Raw genomic sequence first — 21673 nt, 5'->3', positions numbered from 1 at the left:
TGTTGCGAGGGGCACGACTCTCTTATAACTTTCAGCCTAGTGGTTAGAGCAGTTACCCAGGATGTGGGAGACCCCAGGCCAATTCCCCCCTTTGCCTGGGTGGAGAAAAGGGATTTGAATAGGGATCCCCCACCTTTCAGTACAGCTACCCCTAACACAGTGAGTTAGTGCAGATAATTCCCCCTGGATGCTGCCAGCTCCAGGGGGGCAGAGCTAAGGTTGCTTGGGCGTGTACCTTAACTCTGTATTGCCTGGTTTTCAGAAGGATTTTCCCCCCTGGACTCTGCCTTCTGGAAGGGCACGAGTTATCACCAGGCAGCCTTAGTCCTGTGTTAACAAAGTTTTTTGTCAGTGAATTTCCTAGCTTTTTGAACAGAAAGAGAAATATTGGAGGAGCAGTCATTTAGCGTGTTGATGTTCGCACCGATATTAACAGCAGATATGTTGCCATGGCTAGAGAAGCACAAAAAGACACAGCTTTTAAACAGTGCTTTACATCAGCAAACCCCAAAGAATGACCCCATTTTACAGATGGGAAACTGAGGCATGGGGAGCTGATGGGCCTTGCCCAAGGTCACCTAGTGGGCCAGGGGCAGACCCAGGAATAGTCCCAGCCCGCTGGTTTCTCCACTAGGCCACACGGTCATTATGTGATTCCCAACTGCTCCGTGCATTTTGTGATAGTGGACTAGGGATAATGGTCGTGCTTTGAAATACTCAGAGTGCGTTATTGCAAACAGGGCAGGGGAGAGAAATCTCAGACATGGCCTTGGTCCCCAAATCTTGGCCGCTTTATGACATGCCTCTGACGGTAACTTTAAGCATGTGAGAAAAGGCTACTGTGTCTCCCCGCCTCAAGCAACATACAGATGCCCCCCCCCACATGCACACTGTTTCTAGCTCACTCTCCCCTGCCTGTCCCATTAAGCCATTAGTAGATAAGAAGCTACGTGTGCACTAAAATGGTGGGTAGCACAGGTGGTGGGCATAATAGGCCTCCCCTGGGGCAGCCACTGCCGCCCTGCCACCTGGACCGTGGGGGCCCCGCCTGTGCTCCGCCTCTTTCCATCACTGCTCCGCCCCTTCCTCAAGGTCCCCACCCCCTCCGCTGCGGGGCTGAGTCCCGCCTCTCCTCCACCCCCCGACCCTCCCCACACAAGGCCCCCATGGCCCATGGACAAGGCCCCTAATCCCATGAGTAGGGGCACGGAGAGGGGTTCAGGCACCCCCAAGAGACAGCCCTCGCCCCAGATCCCATCTTATATATGTGGGGCAGGGATGGGGGCAGAGACATCCCCAGAGGCACAAGGGTCACATGAGGCAGAGCATGGGGTGGAAATCAGACCCACCCCCTAGGGGGACAGGGAACCCCACATCCCTGCCCACATCCAAAGGTAGGGAGGGGGGATCAGACCCCTCCATTCCCCCTCACCCCCCAAGAAAGGCAGCCCCTATAGATCACAACACACATGGGAAGAGAGAATTTGATGCTGACAGACACCCCTGACTCTATTTCCCCCAACCCTCTCATTTCCCTCCCATATCCCCCTTCCCCTGCCCAGCTCTAACTCCCCCTGGCCCTTCTCCCCATCCCTACCACTCATCCTCATTTCTCCTCTCCCATAATCCCCCCCCCACCCCCATGCTGCAGCACTGAGCTATCAAACATCTTCATCAAACACACCCAGTCCACCGGGAACCGCTGCACCAGCCTGTGGCCTCAGTCAATGGCGTCATCCCAGACGTCGTGTAGTGAAGTTCCCAAATCTGGCTCAATCCTGCAAAGCAGCCAATGTCCGGGATGGCCTCGGGGGCAGCACCGGGGAGGGTCAGGGCACACACCCTGCTGGGGCTTTTTTGTCCATAGCGGCAAGATGGCCAAAGGGCACACCGTGCCACTTTTCAATAGAACGAATGGTGGACAGAAGGCCAGATCAGTGTGGGATTGTCATGTTTTGCACAAAGTCAAGCCACTTTATGCCTGTCTCCCCCATCCCTCCCCACTCAAAAATTCTCCTCCCCGGCCAACAAGCATTCATATGTCTAATTTCTTCCCCCGCCCCCAACAAAAAAAATACTATTGATTGCATTCCCCCATCCCCATAACATTTTCCCTTCTCAGGACATCGAGGAAGTTTCTTCCCTGTATGGATTTGCTGATTCCAAACTAAACCAAAGCCCCGACTGCAACCGCTCCCGCATTCAAGATTTCAATCTCGTGTGGACTTTCTGATGTTTAATCAGATGCGAGTTCTGACTAAAGCTTCTCCCACAGTCGAGGCATTTATAGGGTCTTTCCCCCGTGTGTATTCTCCGGTGCGTAACTAGGTTGGAGCTCAGATTGAAGCTTTTCCCACAATCCAGGCATTTATAGGGTCTCTCTCCCGTGTGGGTTCTCTGGTGTCGAATACAGGTTGAGCTGTCACTAAACCCTTTCCCGCATTCCGGGCATTTATAGGGTTTCTGCCCTGAATGGATTCTTCGATGCTTAATCAGGGCTGAGTTGTCGCTGAACATTTTCCCACATTCTGGGCATTGACAGTTTTTTTCTCCCGTGTGGATTTTTTGGTGCGTCGTCAGGTTTGAGCTCTGAATGAAACTCTTCCCACATTTGGTGCATTTGTGGGGTTTGTCTCCCGTGTGGATTCTCTGATGCACGACGAGGCTCGAGCTCCGATTGAAACTTTTCCCGCAGTCAAGGCATTTGTAGGGCCTCTCTCCCGTGTGCGTTCGTTGGTGCAGAATAAGGTTGGAGCTTTGATTGAAACTTTTCCCGCACTCCTGGCATTTATAGGGCTTCTCTCCCTGGTGGGGGGCCTGAGATCCACCAAGCTGTTTGCTCATATTGAATCGTCTCTCGCATTCGGTGGGTGTTTTTTTTTTCTCTCTTGTATGGGTTCTCTGCTGCACTGAGGTTTCCAGGATGTCCTTTCCACCTCTACTAGAACTAATGGATTGACAACCTTTCTTCCCTGGCTGCTTTCCTGACCTGTGCTGACTCTCAGAGGCTTTTCCCTGCTCAAGACTTGATGCAATGTCTTCTTTGGAGCATCTGGATGATGCCCCATGGGGTTCTGGCTCCTTACAGCCTGCCTGCCGTGGATTCTCTTCCTCATCCTCTTTCACCATCCTGTCGCTCGCTGGAGTAAAGAGAGAGAACCCGGACAGGAGTCATCCCCTCTGCCGGGATGAAAGGAAAGAAAGGGGCATAGCAAAGAGGAGAGACACAGCACAGTAATGGTTGGGGAGACTGAGAAAGGTAAAAAAATTGATCTATGTGTAAATTTTCCTTCTCTGAAGTGTAAAGAGGGCACATGGAGCTCTCTGATTCATTACAGCCAGGATATTCCTCCTCGTCTTTCAAACATGGAGTGTCCTCTGTCCCCTCCCCACAAATCCACCCATTATTTCTCTCTAGCTTCACAATATAGTGTCTGCAGGGGTGTGTGTGTGTAACAGAAATGAAGGCTTATCCCACCTACCAGGGATGGTCTAGGTTTACTTGGTCCTGCCTCAGGACAGGGGGCTGGACCTGATGACTTCTCGAGGTCTCCTCCAGCCCTACATTTCTCTGTTTCCTTCCAGCAGCGGTGAGGCACTGGGGAGCTATAGAAGCAGTCAGTTCTCTGAACAGCGCTGCCTCATGACACTGCAGTGTGAAGCTAGTGAGAGAGATGAATAACACAGCAATGAAAAGAGAAGCCTGCAGGCCTGGAAGAGGAAGTGGAATAACCCAGTGGTAACAGATCACGGAACAGCAGGTGCACACAAGGGAGAAATAGGATTCTGTCATGCACACGCTCAGGGGGAAGTAAATTTGGGGAGGGAGATCCTGCCAGCTGTCCTTTAGGATGGGTGAGGCGCTGTGAGTGTCATGGGGCACGGGTAAGGCCCTACCAAATTCACGGTCCATTTGGTCATTTTAACGGTCATAGGATTTTTAAAATGGTAAACATCATGATTTCAGCTATTTAAATCTGAAATTTCACGGTGCTGCAATTGTGGGGGTCCTGACCCCAAAAGGAGCAGTGAGGAGGATGGAAGGTTATTGTAGGGGGGGTTGCGGTGCTGCTACCCGTACTTCTGTGCGGCTGCTGACGGTAACGCGGACTTCAGAGCTGGGTGCCCAGCGAACAACTGACACACTCCAGCCACGCAGCTCTGAAGGCGCGCAGAAGTAAGGGTGGCAGAACTGCAGAGTCTCAATGCGTGGATGAGACGGATGGTGTAGGCAGGAGGGGTTCAGATTTATTAGGAAGTGGGGAAACTTTGGGGAAAGGGGGAGCCTATACCGGAAGGATGGGCTCCACCTGAACCCAAATGGAACCAGATTGCTGGCACTTAACATTAAAAAGGTCTTAGAACAGTTTTTAAACTAAGGGCTGGGGGAAAGCCGACAGGTGCAGAGGAGCACATGGTTCGGACATCCCTTAGGGGAGGATCTACTCATAGAGGCTCTCTGTGTCCTAGTGAGGACGAGAGGATGGAAAGTGATAACATACAGGCAGGGTCTGATCAGAAACAGTCAAACAAAAAAGAGTCCCATTCAATTACAATGTGTAATGGCAGACAGCTAAAAGGAGACAAGTTTTTAAAGTGCTTATATACCAACGCTAGAAGTCTAAATAAGATGGGTGAACTAGAGTGCCTCGTATTAAGTGAGGATATTGATCTAATAGGCATCACAGAAACTTGGTGGAATGAGGATAATCAATGGGATACAGAATACCAGGGCACAAAATATATTGGAAGGACAGAACAGGTCATGCTGGTGCGGAAGTGGCATTATATGTGAAAGAAAGCATAGAATCAAATGAAGTAAAAATCGTAAATGAATGAAACTGTACCATAGAATCTCTATGGATAGAAATTCCATGATCGAATAATAAGAATATAGCAGTAGGGCTATATTACTGACCTCCTGACCAGGATGGTGATAGTGACTGTGAAATGCTCAGGGAGATTAGAGAGGCTATTAAAATAAAAAACTCAATAATAATAATGGGGGATTTCAATTATCCCCATATTGACTGGGTACATGTCACCTCAGGACGGGATGCAGAGAGAAAGTTGCTTGACACCTTCAAGGACTGCTTCTTGGAGCAGCTGGTCCTGGAACCCACCAGAGGAGAGGCAATTCTTGATTTAGTCCTAAGTAGAGCTTAGGATCTGGTCCAAGAGGTGAATATAGCTGGACTGCTTCGTAATAGTGACCATAATATAATTAAATTTAATATCCCTGGGGCAGGAAAAACACCACAGCAGCCCAACACTGTAGCATTTAATTTAAGAAAGGGGAACTACACAAAAATGAGAAGGTTAGTTAAACAGAAATTAACGGGGCACAGCACCAAATGTGAAATCTCTGCAAGCTGCGTGGAAACTTTTTAAAGACGCCATAATAGAGGCTCAAAGTAAATGTATACCCCAAATTAGAAAACATAAAAAGAGAACCAAACAAGAGCCACCATGGCTAAACAACAAAGTAAAAGAAGGAGTGAGAGGCAAAAAGGCATTCTTTAAAATGTGGAAGTTAACTCTTAGTGGGGGAAATAAAAGGAGCATAAACACTGGCAAATGAAGTGTAAAAACAGAATTAGGAAGGCCAAACAAGAATTTGAGGAACAGTTAGCCAAAGACTGAAAAATAATAGAAACATTTTTTTTAAGTACATGAGAAGCCGGAAGCCTGCTAAACAACCGGTGGGGCCGCTGGACGATCAAGATGCTAAAGGAGCATTCAAGGACGATACGGCCATTGCAGAGAAACTAAATGAATTCTTTGCATGGGTCTTCACGGCAGAAGAGGTGAGGGAGATTCCCAAACCTGAGCCATTCTTTTTAGGTGACAAATCTGAGGAACTGTCCCAGATTGAGGTGTCATTAGAGGAGGTTTTGGAACAAATTGATCAATTAAACAGCAATAAGTCACCGGGACCAGATGGGATTCCCCCAGGTGTTCTGAAGGAACTCAAATGTGAAATTGCAGAACTACTAGGTGTGGTATATAACTTATCATTTAAATCTGCTTCTGTACCAGATGACTAGAGCAGTGGTTCCCAACCTTGTTCCACGGCTTGTGCGGGGAAAGCCCCTGGCGGGCTGGGCCGGTTTGTTTACCTGTCGTGTCCCCAGGTTCGGCCGATCGCGGCTCCCAGTGGCCGCGGTTCACTGTTCCAGGCCAATGGGAGCTGCTGGAAGCAGCGTGGGCCGAGGGATGTACTCGCTGCCGCTTCCAGCAGCTCCCATTGGCCTGGAGCGGCGACCCGCGGCCACTGGGAGCGGCGACCCGCGGCCACTGGGAGCGGCGACCCGCGGCCACTGGGAGCGGCGACCCGCGGCCACTGGGAGCGGCGACCCGCGGCCACTGGGAGCGGCGACCCGCGGCCACTGGGAGCGGCGACCCGCGGCCACTGGGAGCGGCGACCCGCGGCCACTGGGAGCGGCGACCCGCGGCCACTGGGAGCGGCGACCCGCGGCCACTGGGAGCGGCGACCCGCGGCCACTGGGAGCGGCGACCCGCGGCCACTGGGAGCGGCGACCCGCGGCCACTGGGAGCGGCGACCCGCGGCCACTGGGAGCGGCGACCCGCGGCCCCTGGGAGCGGCGACCCGCGGCCCCTGGGAGCGGCGACCCGCGGCCCCTGGGAGCGGCGACCCGCGGCCCCTGGGAGCGGCGACCCGCGGCCCCTGGGAGCGGCGACCCGCGGCCCCTGGGAGCGGCGACCCGCGGCCACTGGGAGCGGCGATTGGCCAAACCTGCGGACGCGACAGGTAAACAAACCGCCCTGGCCCGCCAGGGGCTTTCCCCGCACAAGCGGCGGAACAAGTTTGGGAACCACTGGACGAGAGGATGGCTAATATGACGCCAATTTTTAAAAAGGGCTCCAGAGTGAGCATGTGGCCCAAGGGGATCCAGCGGATATAATGTACTTAGATTGCCAGAAAGCCTTTGACAAAGTCCCTTACCAAAGGCTCTTACGCAAAGTAAGCTGCCACGGGATAAGAGGGAAGGTGCTCTCATGGATTGGTAACTGGTTAAAAGATAGGAAACCAAGGGTAGGTATAAATGGTCAGTTTTCAGAATGGAGAGAGGTAAATAGCGGTGTCCCCTAGGGGCCTGTTCTGGGACCAGTCCTATTCAGCATATTCATAAATGATCTGGAAAAAGGGGTAAACAGTGAGGTGGCAAAATTTGCAGATGATACAAAATTACTAAAGATAGTTAAGACCCAGGCAGACTGCGAAGAGCTACAAAAGGATCTCTCAAAATTGGGTGACTGGGCAACAAAATGGCTGATGACATTTTATGTTGATAAATGCAAAGTGATGCACATTGGAAAGCATAATCCCAACTATACATATAAAATGATGGGGTCTAAATGAGCTGTTACTACTCAGAAAAGAGATCTTAGAGTCATTGTGGATAGTTCTCTGAAAACATCCACTCAATGTGCAGCGGCAGTCAAAAAGCGAACAGAATGCTGTGAATAATTAAGAAAGGGATAGATAAAAGGACAGAAAATATCATGTTGCCTCTATATAAATCCATGGTACGCCCACATCTTGAATACTGTGTGCAGATGTGGTCGCCCCATCTCAAAAAAGAGATACTGGAATTGGAAAAGGTTAGAAAAGGGCAACGAAAATGATCAGGGGTATAGAATGGCTTCTGTATGAGGAAAAGATTAATAAGACTGGGACTTTTCAGCTTGGAAAAGAGATGGCTAAGGGGAGATAGGATTGAGGTCTATAAAATCATGACTGGTGTAGAGAAAGTAGATAAGGAAGTGTTGTTTACTACTTCTCATAACACAGGAACTAGGGGTCCCCCAATGAAATTAATAGGCAGCAGGTTTAAAACCAATAAAAGGAAGTATTTCTTCACACAATGCACAGTTAACCTGTGGAACTCCTTTCCAGAGGATGTTGTGAAGGCCAAGACCATAAGAGGGTTCAAAAAAGAACTAGATACATTCACGGAGGATAGGTCCATCAATGGCTATTAGCCAGGATGGGCAGGAATAGTGTCCCTAGCCTCTGTTTGCCAGAAGCTGGGAATGGGTGACAGGGGATGGATCACTTGATGATTCTCTGTTCTGTTCATTCCCTCTGGGGCATCTGGCACTGGCCACTGTATGAAGACAGGATCCTGGGCTAGATGGACCTTTGGTCTGACCCAGTAGGGCCATTCTTTTGTTCTTAATGCCGTGACCCCCCCTAAAATAACCTTGTGATGCCCCCCTGTGTCAGGACCCCCAATTTGAGGAAGGCTGGTCTCCCCTGGGAAATCTGTATAGTATAAGGTAAAAGCACACAAAAGTGCAGATTTCATGGGGGGAGACCAGATTTCATGGTCCGTGACGCGTTTTTCATGGCCGTGAATTTGGTAGGGCCCTACTCATGGGGATATGACACCTCCTACCTACAGCCCTGACCTGGGTGAGATGAGAAAGAACTGGGGGAGCTCGCTCACAAACCCCACTTTTGCCTTCACTTACCAGGCTGTTTCTGTGTCAGTCTCCCTGATTCCTCACCTGGGCAGGTGCCTCTCCGGATCTGCCTTCTCTCAGGCGCTTGGAGATCTGGGACCCACGGCTCCTTCCCTTGTTGCAAACGGAAGATCAGGTCAGGTTTGGGAAGGGGCAGTCCTGCTCAAGGGGCAAAATCAGGGCGTGTCATGCATTGGGAGAGGATTTGTCACAAAGAAAATCCCTTTCATTTTTAACCTGACCCTGGGCTGTACTAGGGGGATGTGAAATCTGAACAGATGGGAACATGGTCACTGAGTCACCATGGGAGAAGCAGACAACGGTGGGAGGAACGAGTTATGTCCTCAGCAGGACTTTCCAGGATCTGTGCGCCTTGGGAGGACTTACTGACGAACACACAGCTCTGGTGTTAAAAATCTGTCTCTTTCTGAACCAGCAGAGCCCAGAGCCCCTCCCCACGGATGGAGCTAGTCCCAGGAAAGGAGGGGAACAGAGATGCTGAGTGTGTGTGAGTGAGACTTAATACAGGCAGGTCAACACGCTGCTTCTGGGCATAAATCCAAAACTAGAGGGATGAGAATGAATTAGCAGCTCCCTAGTATCTCTCAATCCCGCATTCATGGGAGGTGGCGTGGAGGTAAAAGTGTCTCTCATGCTGGATCGTGAGACCATGGAGCCCATTCCCATGAAGTCAAACTGAGCAGGAAAGAACCTGACCTGCCTGGGCACACCACGGACCCCATGGCTTCTAATAATTGAGGGGACGGAAATCCCTTACCCAGTGAGGTCACCGTCTCGTAGTTCTCCTGCATGACGTCCCTGTAGAGGGCTCTCTGAGCGGGGTCCAGCAGAGCCCCCTGACCCTGGGTGAAATACACAGCCACCTCCTCGAAGGTCACCGGCCCCTGAAACAGCAAGAGACCCCCACTCAGCACCTGCTGCCCCAGCCACAATCCCTCTAGTCACAGTGGAGGAGGGCCGATAAAATGGAAGCTCTGGGGGGTCTCAGAGGAGCAGAATCCCACCCCCACCCTGCTCAGAGCAGCCAGGAGGCTTCAGGGTGGGGAGAAGGGGAGAGCTCCTTGTCCCCCCCAGCCGATGGAGGAGAGCAGGGGCCCTCCCGTTTATCACACACCTGCTAGCCACAGGCTGATACAGGAAGTGGAGCCCCTCAGCAGGGTCGAGGGACATGAATCCCAACCCCTTTCCCATTCCCAGTAGCTGGGGGTGAGGGGACGGGGCCTCACCACTGAGTGCCCCCTTCGTATTTCACAGCAGCCCCTGGCTAGTAGGTTCAGGCTCCAACACCGGGACTCTGGTCCGTTTTCCCAGCCCCATCCAGAGGGGTTGTTGCCTGTTCCAGCAATAGGAGAATTTCTACCTTCCCCCCCAAAGGGCCTGTTCTGAAAATTGGGTCCCAGGCAGAACGCGTCCCAGGTGGCTTGTCACACCCTGTCCCCCTCCCTTCCTCTTCCAGCGTATTTCCTACCCCTTCCCTTCTAGCTCACACCCACCAGCAGCTCCCAGAAACCCCCCCACCTAAGCTGGCCCTGCTGCAGCCAGTTCTCCTCCCCAGGGGATGGGGAAGAGGCGGGTGACCAGCAGCAAAACCACCCCTGAGCTCGGAAACCTTACTTCCCCTTCACCCTCACCCTGAGGATTCCTTGGGCGACACGGCCTCCAGGGACCCCTCGGAGACGGCTGCTCCGTCTGGCACCAGCATGCCAATGCCCCTGGCAAGAAGACCCCCTCCCCCGTCTCTTGATACACCCGCTACAGAATTCGGTGCTGAAATGCTCCTTCTCCTCGTACCACAGCGAAAAGTCCTCCCCGCCCACTCCTGCTCACCCCTCCACCCTTCAGCACAGCTGCGCCCGATGCAACGAATGCAGCTGGAGAGCATGCAGAACACGGCTGGAACTCAAAGAGGTGGAACACCATATAAACAGTGGCATGACCGCTTAGCCCCTCCTCTTGTCCATTTATTATGGCAACATATCACTGAGCCACCCCCAGAAGCTATTTAAGAACATAAGAATGGCCTACTGGGTCAGACCAAAGGTTCATCTAGCCAAGTTTCCTGTCTTCGGACAGTGGCCAGTGCCAGGTGCCCCAGAGGATGAACAGAACAGGAAATCATCAAGTGATCCATCCCCTGTCACCCAGTCCCAGCTTCTGGCAAACAGAGGCTAGGGACACAATCCCCGCCCATCCTGGCTAATAGCCATTGATGGACCTATCCTCCATGAATTTATCTAGCTCTTTCTTGAACCCTCTTATGGTCTTGGCCTTCACAACATCCTCTGGAAAGGAGTTCCACAGGTTGACTGTGCGATGTATGAAGAAATACTTCCTTTTATTTGTTTTAAACCTGCTGCCTATAAATTTCATTGGGGGACCCCTAGTTCTTGTGTTATGAGAAGTTGTAAACAACACTTCCTTATCTACTTTCTCTGCACTAGTCATGATTTTATAGACCTCAATCATATCCCCCCTTTAGCCATCTCTTTTCCAAGCTGAAAAGTCCCAGTCTTATTAATCTCTCCTCATACGGAAGCCGCTCCATACCTCTAATAATTTTGGTTGCCCTTTTCTGAACCTTTTTCAATACCAAGGTATCTTTTTCGAGATGGGACGACCACATCAGCACACAGTATTCAAGATGTGGGCGTACCATGGATTTATATAGAGGCAACATGATATTTTCTGTCCTATTCTCTATCATTTTCTTAATTATTCCCAGCATTCTGTTCGCTTTTTTGACTGCTGCTGCACATTGAGTGGATGTTTTCAGAGAACTATCCACAATGACTCCAAGATCTCTTTCTTGAGTGGGAACAGCTCATTTCGACCCCATCATTTTATATGTATAGTTGGGATTATGTTTTCCAATGTGCATTACTTTGCATTTATCAACATTAAATTTCATCTGCCATTTTGTTGTCCAGTCACCCAGTTTTGAGAGATCCTTATGGAGCTCTCCACAGTCTGCCTGGGTCTTAACTATCTTTAGTAATTTTGTATCATCTGCAAATTTTGCCACCTCATTGTTTACCCCTTTTTCCAGATCTTTTATGAATATGTTGAATAGGACTTGTCCCAGAACAGACCGCTGGGGGACACCGCTATTTACCTCTCTCCACTCTGAAAACTGACCATTTATACCTACCCTTTGTTTCCTATCTTTTAACCAGTTATCAATCCACGAGGGCAACTTCCCTCTGATCATGTGGCAGCTTACTTTGCGTAAGAGCCTTTGGTGGGACGAAGGGACTTTGTCAAAAGCTTTCTGAAAATCTAAGTACACTATATCCACTGCATACCCTTGGGCCACACGCTTGTTGACCCCCTCAAAGAATCCTGGTAGATTGGTGAGGCATGATTTTCCTTTACTAAAACCATGTTGGCTCTTCCTCAACAAATTATGTTCATCTATATTTCTGACAATATTGTTCTTGATTATAGTTTCAACCAGTTTGCCCGGTACTGAAGTCAGGCTTACAGGCCTGTAATTGCCGGGATCACATCTGGAGCCCTTTTTAAAAATTGGCTCACATTAGCTATCCTCTAGTCATCTGGTACAGAAGCTGATTTAAATGATACGTTACAGACTACAGTCAAAACAACGAGGAGTCCTAACAAATTTATTTGGGCATAAAATTTCGTGGGCTAGAACCCACTTCATCAAATGCATGGAGTGGAAAATACAGGAGCAGGTATAAATACACAGCACATGAAAAGATGTGCCAGCAATGCCCCTCTGCCTTGTCCATTGGCCAAACCTGACAGTCTCTATGCAAAAGAATAAATGGACACAAATCTGACATCAGGAATTATAACATTCAAAAACCAGTAGGAGAGCACTTCAATCTCCCTGGACACTCAATAGCAGACCTAAAAGTGGCAATTCTTCAACAAAAAAACTTCAAAAACAGACTCCAACGCGAAACTGCAGAACTGGAATTAATTTTCAAACTGCACACCATCAAATTAGGCCTGAATAAAGACTGGGAGTGGTTGGGTCATTATAAAATCTAATTTCCCTCATACTAATTTCCCACTACTGTTACTCACACCTTCTTGATTGACAGAGCCAGAAGAGTACCCAGAAGTCACCTACTACAGGACAGGCCCAACAAAGAAAATAACAGAACGCCACTAGCCATCACCTTCAGCCCCCAACTAAAACCTCTCCAACGCATCATCAAGGATCTACAACCTATTCTGAAGGACGACCCATCACTCTCACAGATCTTGGGAGACAGGCCAGTCCTTGCCTACAGACAGCCCCCCAACCTGAAGCAAATACTCACCAGCAACCACACACCATACAACAGAACCACTAACCCAGGAACCTATCCTTGCAACAAAGCCCGTTGCCAACTGTGCCCACATATCTATTCAGGGGACACCATCATAGGGCCTAATCACATCAGCCACACTATCAGAGGCTCGTTCACCTGCGCATCTACCAATGTGATATATGCCATCATGTGCCAGCAATGCCTCTCTGCCATGTACATTGGTCAAACTGGACAGTCTCTACGTAAAAGAATAAATGGACACAAATCAGACGTCAAGAATTATAACATTCAAAAACCAGTCAGAGAGCACTTTAATCTCTTTGGACACTCGATTACAGACCTAAAAGTGGCAATTCTTCAACAAAAAAACTTCAAAAACAGACTCCAACGAGAGACTGCTGAATTGGAATTAATTTGCAAACTGGATACAATTAACTTAGGCTTGAATAAAGACTGGGAGTGGATGGGTCATTACACAAAGTAAAACTATTTCCCATATTTATCTGCCCCCCCCCCGCCCCCCCGTTGTTCCTCAGACATTCTTGTCAACTGCTGGAAATGGCCCACCTTGATTATCACTACAAAAGGTCCCCCTCAACCCGCTCTCCTGCTCGTAATAGCTCACCTTGCCTGATCACTCTCGTTACAGTGTGTATGGTAACACCCATTGTTTCATGTTCTCTGTGTAGATAAATCTCCCCACTGTATTTTCCACTGAATGCATCCGATGAAGTGAGCTGTAGCTCACGAAAGCTTATGCTCAAATAAATTTGTTAGTCTCTAAGGTGCCACAAGTCCCCCTTTTCTTTTTGCGGATACAGACTAACACGGCTGCTACTCTGAAACCTGTCACACCTTCTTGTCAACTGTTTGAAATGGGCCACTCTCATTACCACTACAAAAGTGATTTTTCCTTCCTTGGTATCCTACTGTTAATTGAGTTGTCTCGTTAGACTGACCTCCCACTTGGTAAGGCAACTCCCACCTTTTCATGTGCTGTGTTTTTATACCTGCTACTGTATTTTCCACTCCATGCATCTGATGAAGTGGATTCTAGCCCACGAAAGCTTATGTCCAGATAAATTTGTTAGTCTCTAAGGTGCCACAAGGACTCCTTGTCGTTTTTGCTCATACAGACTAACATGGCTACCACTCTGAAACCAGACTAGAGTCAGTGGTTCTGCAATTTCACATTTGAGTTCCTTCAGACCTCTTGGGTGAATCCCATCTGGTCCTGAATTAAATTAAACAGCAATAAGTCACAATTTACCAATTTGTTGCAAAACCTCCTCTAATGATACCTCAATCTGGGACAGTTCCTCATATCTGTCACCTAAAAGAATGGCTCAGGTTTGGGAATCTCCCTCACCTCTTCTGCTGTGAAGACCCATGCAAAGAATTCATTTAGTTTCTCTGCAATGGCCGTATCGTCCTTGAGTGCTCCTTTAGCATCTTGATCGTCCAGCGGCCCCACCGGTTGTTTAGCAGGCTTCCGGCTTCTCATGTACTTAAAAAATATTTTGCTATTTCTTTTTGAGTCTTTGGCTAACTGTTCCTCAAATTCTTTTTCGGCTTTCCTAATTCTATTTTTACATTTCATTTGTTAGTGTTTATCTCCTTTCTATTTTCCTCACTAGGATTTAACTTCCATGTTTTAAAGGATGCCTTTTTGCCTCTCACTGTTTCTTTTATTTGTTGTTTAGCCACGGTGGCTCTTGTTTGGTTCTCTTACTGTGTTTTTTAATTTGGGGTATACATTTACTTTGAGCCTCTATTATGGTGTCTTTAAAAAGTTTCCACGCAGCTTGCAGAGATTTCAGTTTTGGCACTGTACCCTTTAATTTCTGTTTAACTAACCTTCTCATTTTTGTGTAGTTCCCCTTTCTTAAATTAAATGCTACAGTGTTGGGCTGCTGTGGTGTTTTTCCTGCCACAGGGATGTTAAATTGAATTATATTATGGTCACTATTACGAAGCAGTCCAGCTATATTCACCTCTTGGACCAGATCCTAAGCTCTACTTAGGACTAAATCAAGAATTGCCTCTCCTCTGGTGGGTTCCAGGACCAGCTGCTCCAAGAAGCAGTCCTTGAAGGTGTCAAGAAACTTTCTCTCTGCATCCCGTCCTGAGGTGACATGTACCCAGTCAATATGGGGATAATTGAAATCCCCCATTATTATTATTGAGTTTTTTATTTTAATAGCCTCTCTAATCTCCCTGAGCATTTCACAGTCACTATCACCATCCTGGTCAGGAGGTCAGTAATATAGCCCTACTGTTATATTCTTATTATTCGATCATGGAATTTCTATCCATAGAGATTCTATGGTACAGTTTCATTCATTTACGATTTTTACTTCATTTGATTCTATGCTTTCTTTCACATATAATGCCACGCCCCCACCAGGACGACCTGTTCTGTCCTTCCAATATATTTTGTGCCCTGGTATTCCTGTATCCCATTGATTATCCTCATTCCACCAAGTTTCTGTGATGCCTATTAGATCAATATCCTCATTTAATACGAGGCACTCTAGTTCACCCATCTTATTATTTAGACTTCTAGCATTGGTATATAAGCACTTTAAAAACTTGTCTCCTTTTAGCTGTCTGCCATCACACATTGTAATTGAATGGGACTCTTTTTTATTTGACTGTTTCTGATCAGACCCTGCCTGTATGTTATCACTTTCCATCCTCTCGTCCTCACTAGGACACAGAGAGCCTCTATGAGTAGATCCTCCCCTAAGGGATGTCCGAACCATGTGTTCCTCCACACCTGTCGGCTTTCCCCCAGCCCTTAGTTTAAAAACTGTTCTAAGACCTTTTTAATGTTAAGTGCCAGCAATCTGGTTCCATTTGGGTTCAGGTGGAGCCCATCCTTCCGGTATAGGCTCCCCCTTTCCCCAAAGTTTCCCCATTTCCTAATAAATCTAAACCCCTCCTCCCTACACCATCGTCTCATCCATGCACTGAGGCGCTGCAGTTCTGCCTGTCTAACTGGCCCTGCACGTGGAACTGGGAGCATCTCAGAGAATGCTACCATGGAGGTCCTAGACTTCAATCTCTTACCTAACAGCCTAAGTTTAGACTCCAGGACCTCAATCCTATCCTTGCCTATGTCATTGGTACCTACATGTACCACGACCACCAGCTCCCCCCCAGCACTACACATAAATCTATCTAGACATCTTGAGAGATCCGCAACCTTCATACCAGGCAGACAAGTCACCGTTTGGTTCTCCTGGTCATCGCAAACTCAGCTATTTATGTTTCTAATGATCGAATCACCAATTACTAATATCTGTCTCTTCCCAATAGCATGAGTTCCCTCCCCCGGAGAGGTGTCCTCAGTGCGAGAGGATACCAGAACATCATCTGGAAGGAGGGTCCCAACTATGGGATTGTTTCCCTCTGCTCCAGTTAGATGCTCTCCTTCCCTGGGACTTTCATCCTCCTCAACAGCACAGAAAGAAAGAGATTTTGGAGTCACTGTGGATAGTTCTCTGAAAACATCCACTCGATGTGCAGGAGCAGTCAAAAAAGCAAACAGAATGTTGGGAATCATTAAGAAATACTTCCTTTTGCTTGATTTAACCCCGCTGCCGATTAATGTCATTGGGTGACCCTGATTCTTGTGTTATGTGGAGGGGTAAATAACACTTTCCTGTTCACTTTCTCTATCCCAGACATGATCTGATAGATTTCTATCCTACCCCCGCCCCTCCCCTTTAGCTGTCTCTTTTTCCAACTCAACAGTCCAAGTCTTTCTAATCTTTCCTCCTAAGGAAGCTGTTCCACCCCCTAACTGCTTTTGTTGCTCTTCTCTGTACCCTTTCCAATTCTAATGTATCTTTTTTGAGATGGGGTGACCAGAACTGCACGCAGTAGTAAAACTCTGGATTTATGTAGACACAATATGATATTTTCGGTCTTGTTACCTATTCATTTTCTAATGGTTCCTACCGTTCTGCTCGCTTTTTGGACTGCTGCTGCACACTGAGCAGATGTTTCCAGAGAACTAACCACAATGACGCCAAGATCTCTCTCTTGAGTGGTAACAGCTCATTTAGACACTATCATTTGGTAATTATAGTTGGGATTATGCTTCCAATGTGCATTACTTTGCATTTCTCAACGTTGAATTTCATCTGCCATTTTGTTGCCCAGTCAGCCAGTTCTGAGAGCTCCCTTTGTAACTCTTTGCAGTCAACCTTGGAGCTAACAATCTTGAGTAATTCTGTATCGTCTGCAAACTGCCATCTCACTGTTCACCTCTTTTTCTAGATCATTTATGACTATGTTGACTGGTCCTAGTACAGATCCCTGGGGGACACCGCTATTTACCGCTCTCCATTCTGAAAACTGACTATTTATTCCTATCCTTTGTTTCCTATCTTTTAACGAGTTACTGGTCCATGAGAGGACCTTCCCTCTTATCCCTTGGCAGCTTACTTTGCTTAAGAGCCTTTGGTGAGGCACCTTGCAAAGGCTTTCTGAAAGTCCAAGTACTCTGTATCTACTGGGTCACCCTTGTTCCCATGCTTGTTTACCCCCTCAAAGGATTCTTCTAGATTGGTGAGATATGATTTCCCTTTACAAAAACCATGTTAACTCCTCCCCAACTAACCATGTTCATCTATGTGTCTGATAATTCTTAGTTTCAACCAATTTGTCCATTACTGAAGTTAGGCTTACCGGCCTGTAACTGTCAGGATCGCCTCTGGTGCCTTTCTTAAAAAAATCTGTGTTATATTAGGTTTCAGAGTAGCAGCCATGTTAGTCTGTATCCATAAAAAGAAAGGAGTACTTGCGGCACCTTAGAGATTAACCAATTTATTTGAGCATAAGCTTTCGTGAGCTACAGCTCACTTCATCGGATGTTATATTAGCTATCCTCCAGTCATCTGGTACAGAGGCTGATTTAAGTGATAAGTTACATTCCACAGTTAGTAGTTCTGCAATTTCACATTTGAGTTCCTTCAGAACTCTTGGGGGAATCCCATCTGGTCCTGGTGACTTATTGCTGTTTAGTTTTATCAATTTGTTCCAAAACCTCCTCTAATGACACCTCAGTCTGGGACAGTTCCTGAGATTTGTCACCTAAAAAGAATGGCTCAGGTTTGGGAATCTGCCTCACATCCTCAGTCATGAAGACCGATGCAAAGACTTTATTTAGCTTCTCCCCACAACTTGGTCCTCCTTTAGCACCTCGATTGTCCTGCGGCCCCACTGACTGTTTGGCAGGCTTCCTGCTTCTGATGTACTCAAAAAGCTTTTTGTGTCTTTTGCTAGTTGCTCTTCAAATTCTTTTTGGCCTGCCTAAATATACTTTTACATGTGACCTGCCACAGTTTATGTTCCTTTCTGTTTTCCTGAGTCTGATTTAACTTCCAATTTTTAAAGGACACCTTTTTGCCTCTAAGCAACTCATTTATGTTGTTTAGCCATGGTGGCTTTTTTTTCTTTTTGGTTCTCTTACTGGTTTTTGTTTTTTAAAATTTGGGCACACATTTAATTTGAGCCTCTGTTATGGTGGTTTTAAAAAGTTTCCATACAGCATGCATGCAATTCACTCTTGTGACTGTTCCTTTTATTTTCCGTTTAGCTAGCTTCCTCATTTTTGTGCAGTTCCTCTTTTTTAAGCTAAATACTACTGTGGTGGGCTTCTTTGGTATTTCCCTCCCAAGGATGTTTCAATTTAATTACATTATGGCTGCTGTTGCCAAGCAGTTCAGCTATATTCACCTCTTGGACCAGATCCTCTGCACCACTTAGGACGAAATCAAGAATGGCCTCTCCTCTTGTGGTTCTAGAACTAGCTGCTCCCAAGAAGCCGTCATTAACGGAGTCTGGAAATTTTATCTCCGTTCAGAGGTGACATGTACCAAGTCAGTACAGGGATAGTTAAAATCCCCCATTATGAGTGAGTCTTCTATTTTTGTAGCTTCTCTAATCTCTCTGAGCATTTCAGAATCACCATCACCATCCTGGTCTGGGGGTTGGTAGTATATTCCTGCTGCTATATTCTTCTTATTCAAGCATGGAATTTCTATCCATTGAGGCAGAAATTGGCTAACAAACTCTTATTGTATTACTTACAAGTAAACCCATGGGTGAACTCAGGTCCTGTTCATCTAGAGGTGCTTTCTCTACCCTCTCAAGCCCAGGAAAAATCTGATTATAGATCCCAGTTCAGAAATCCGTCTCAGAAGCTGCTGAGTGCTACTGCCTCTGAATGGGGTCTGAATGCCACCTTCCCTGTAACCTGGATTCCTACAGACCCCGAAGCGCTTTTCTCTGGTGCAGCAGTGTGCCATCTATGTATGCAGCACATGCCCCAGAATTCCCAAAACACGTGGTTCGATGGGCGTCCTGTGGGTTGAGGGACGATTCCGTCCAGCCCCTGAACGTGCATTGTCGAACAAAGCAGCGTCCTCCCCACATGAGACCAGGCCGCATGGAGGACTCCATTTTGTGCCACGTCGCTAGGGCACGCAAGCATAGCACTGAATCAGCCGTGATAGAGCAGAGCTGGTGGACTCTTCATCAGGATGGAAAGTTTAGCGCAAAATCTGTTTGCTAAAAGTGGCCGCATGCCTTACTACAAAGGCCATGGCACGCCACTGCTCTGGTGTCTGGAGAGCCCATTCCTGGCACCTTCAGCCAGGTCCTGGAAAATCCCCCTGCTAGCTAGTAAGCCTTAATTCTCCCCCAACCTCCCTCCCCGCTCCCCTCGCCAAACTGCTAGCATTGGAAAAACATTCTACGGTGGCTTGTGGCAGCCAAATGGGCCTTTGTAGACTCCTCAGCCATTAAATAACTGTCTCATCACCAACCACAGGCTTTACTTCCCACCACCCCGTACCTAAGCTAACATTAACTCACTGCATTACCTGACATTCTCCACTTAAGAATCAGCGGATGGGGAAAGGCAAGGGCAAGCAAACTGTGACGGGGCAACCAAAAAGAATGGCTAGCAACTGCTCCTGGTAGCAAGTTGTGCCAGCGAACAGTTTATAAAACTAAAGTGAATACCACAAATGGTTTCTGACTGGAATTGGCTACTTTGCTGTTACTGAGCTTTCTCCAGCGAATTGAATGCCCCCAGTAATGTGCCCAAGGTGCATCTGCTCACTGCTTTAAAGAGGGGCAGCAGGGGAGCGATGGGCAGAAATTGACACAGGGATCGTAAAACAGATAGGGGCAGATGGGTTGCAAAGTGGCAGGGAGGAAAACCCCTAGAATAGGAGGGGTTGCAGAGGGGATGAAAGTTACCACAAACAGGCGAAGTAGGCTGAGGGTGGTGGATGGGCTTTTGTTCCTCTTTAGGTAGCATATCTCAGCCCCGAGCCCCATGGCTGTGGTGTTGAAGTCACAATGCGGCCCACCGCCTAGATACAACGGCTCTCCTCCATCTGAAATGAGGTCTCAAGCCGTTGAAGGAGGCTGGATTCGGTGAAGGGGTTTGCACATCCACCACCCTAACTTATTTTGGAATTCTTGTTCATGTCTTTGGTGTGAAAAGAATTCCTCATTCATTTACACAGGTGTGAGCTGCCTGCATAGAGCCTCACGGATCCCTCGGGAATCTGTCTTATCTGCTCTTCTGATTGTCTCAATGGTGATCCACTGCCAATGTAGATTCATTCCATTGTTTTGTGTATTTATTTAAATGGTGGTTTTATGACTCATTGTCCTTAGCCCACCAGGTTTTAGCTTGGTTAACAATGTGTAGATGGATGTCACGGTGCCATTAATGTAGGGTTCACAGGAAAGGATCACTGAGGCTAGAAGCTAAGCAATCCCTTCATAACAGTGTTTTGTAGTATAACGTGTCCTATATTCTTATTCTGATCTGGTAATTTACCATTTTTATTTCAAAATCACCTTTTTTCTTCTATTTCCCATTCCCATTTACACCCAAGGATTGCATTAGCACTTTCTGTCACAGCATCACACCGGGAGATCATGTTGAGTTGATCCTAGGGCCCACTAGGACCCCTAAATCCATTCCAGAGTCACTGCTTTCCAAGATACAGTCTCTCCCCCCTCCTCTCCTCCAGTCTGTAGTTATGACCTCAATTCTCTGGGATAGATCTTCAAAGCTATTTAGGGTACCTAAAAATGCAGCTCCTGTAAGTGCCACACAGTTCAGGTCACCACTGTGCTAGGAGCTGTACAAACCCCAAACAGGCCATTTGCGCCTTTGAAAATCTGCTCCAAAAACCTTAGCTTAGACAAGGTCTTAATTCTTTTTTTAAAAAAAAATCTTGATCTAACAGACACTTTCCCTCTGCAGTTTGTATGTATTCCACTTTGTTGGGCATTTGCTGCTTCTGAAGGAACTCAAACCAGTTTGTACAAACAGTTATCCAAAAAAATACTGTATGTTGATATAAATTATTCAAGCCAGATCCCCAGCTGGTGTCAATGGATCACAGCTCCACCAGCATAAACGGGACCAGAGCCCCAGCTGGTGTCATGAGAACATAAGAATGGCCCTACTGGGTCAGACCAAAGGTCCATCTAGCCCAATGTCCTGTCTTCGGCCCCAGAGGGAATGAACAGAACAGGGAATCATCAAGTGATCCATCCCGTCGCTCATTCCCAGCTTCTGGCAAACACAGGCGAGGGACACCATTCCTGCCCATCCTGGCTAATAGCCATTGATGGACCTATCCTCCATGAATTTATCTAGTTCTTTTTTGAACTCCTCTTATGGTCTTGGCCTTCACAACATCCTCTGGAAAGGAGTTCCACAGGTTGACTGTGCGATGAATGAAGAAATACTTCCTTTTATATGATTTAAACCTGCTGCCTATTAATTTCATTGGGTGACCCCTAGTTCTTGTGTTATGAGAAGGAGTAAATAACAC

General features: G+C 47.5%; 1 protein-coding gene across 1 annotated transcript in view; it reads right to left on the bottom strand.

The window, feature by feature from the left end:
• The window catches only part of LOC144274154 (uncharacterized), a 78591-nt gene that overhangs the window by 51898 nt on the left and 5020 nt on the right, over positions 1 to 21673 (bottom strand). Inside the window, exons 3-6 of the mRNA XM_077832798.1 lie at positions 9327 to 9395; positions 8733 to 8760; positions 8500 to 8649; positions 2208 to 3140 (exon numbers count right to left, since the gene is read on the bottom strand). Of these exons, the coding sequence (XP_077688924.1) occupies positions 2208 to 3140; positions 8500 to 8649; positions 8733 to 8760; positions 9327 to 9395 (1180 nt within the window). The remainder of the gene's footprint in view (positions 1 to 2207; positions 3141 to 8499; positions 8650 to 8732; positions 8761 to 9326; positions 9396 to 21673) is intronic.

This window comes from Eretmochelys imbricata, chromosome 14, assembly GCF_965152235.1.
Source record: "Eretmochelys imbricata isolate rEreImb1 chromosome 14, rEreImb1.hap1, whole genome shotgun sequence".
Taxonomy (NCBI): domain Eukaryota; kingdom Metazoa; phylum Chordata; order Testudines; family Cheloniidae; genus Eretmochelys; species Eretmochelys imbricata.
The sequence above is the reverse complement of the archived record's forward strand: the minus strand, read 5'-3'. Positions and strand labels throughout refer to the sequence as shown.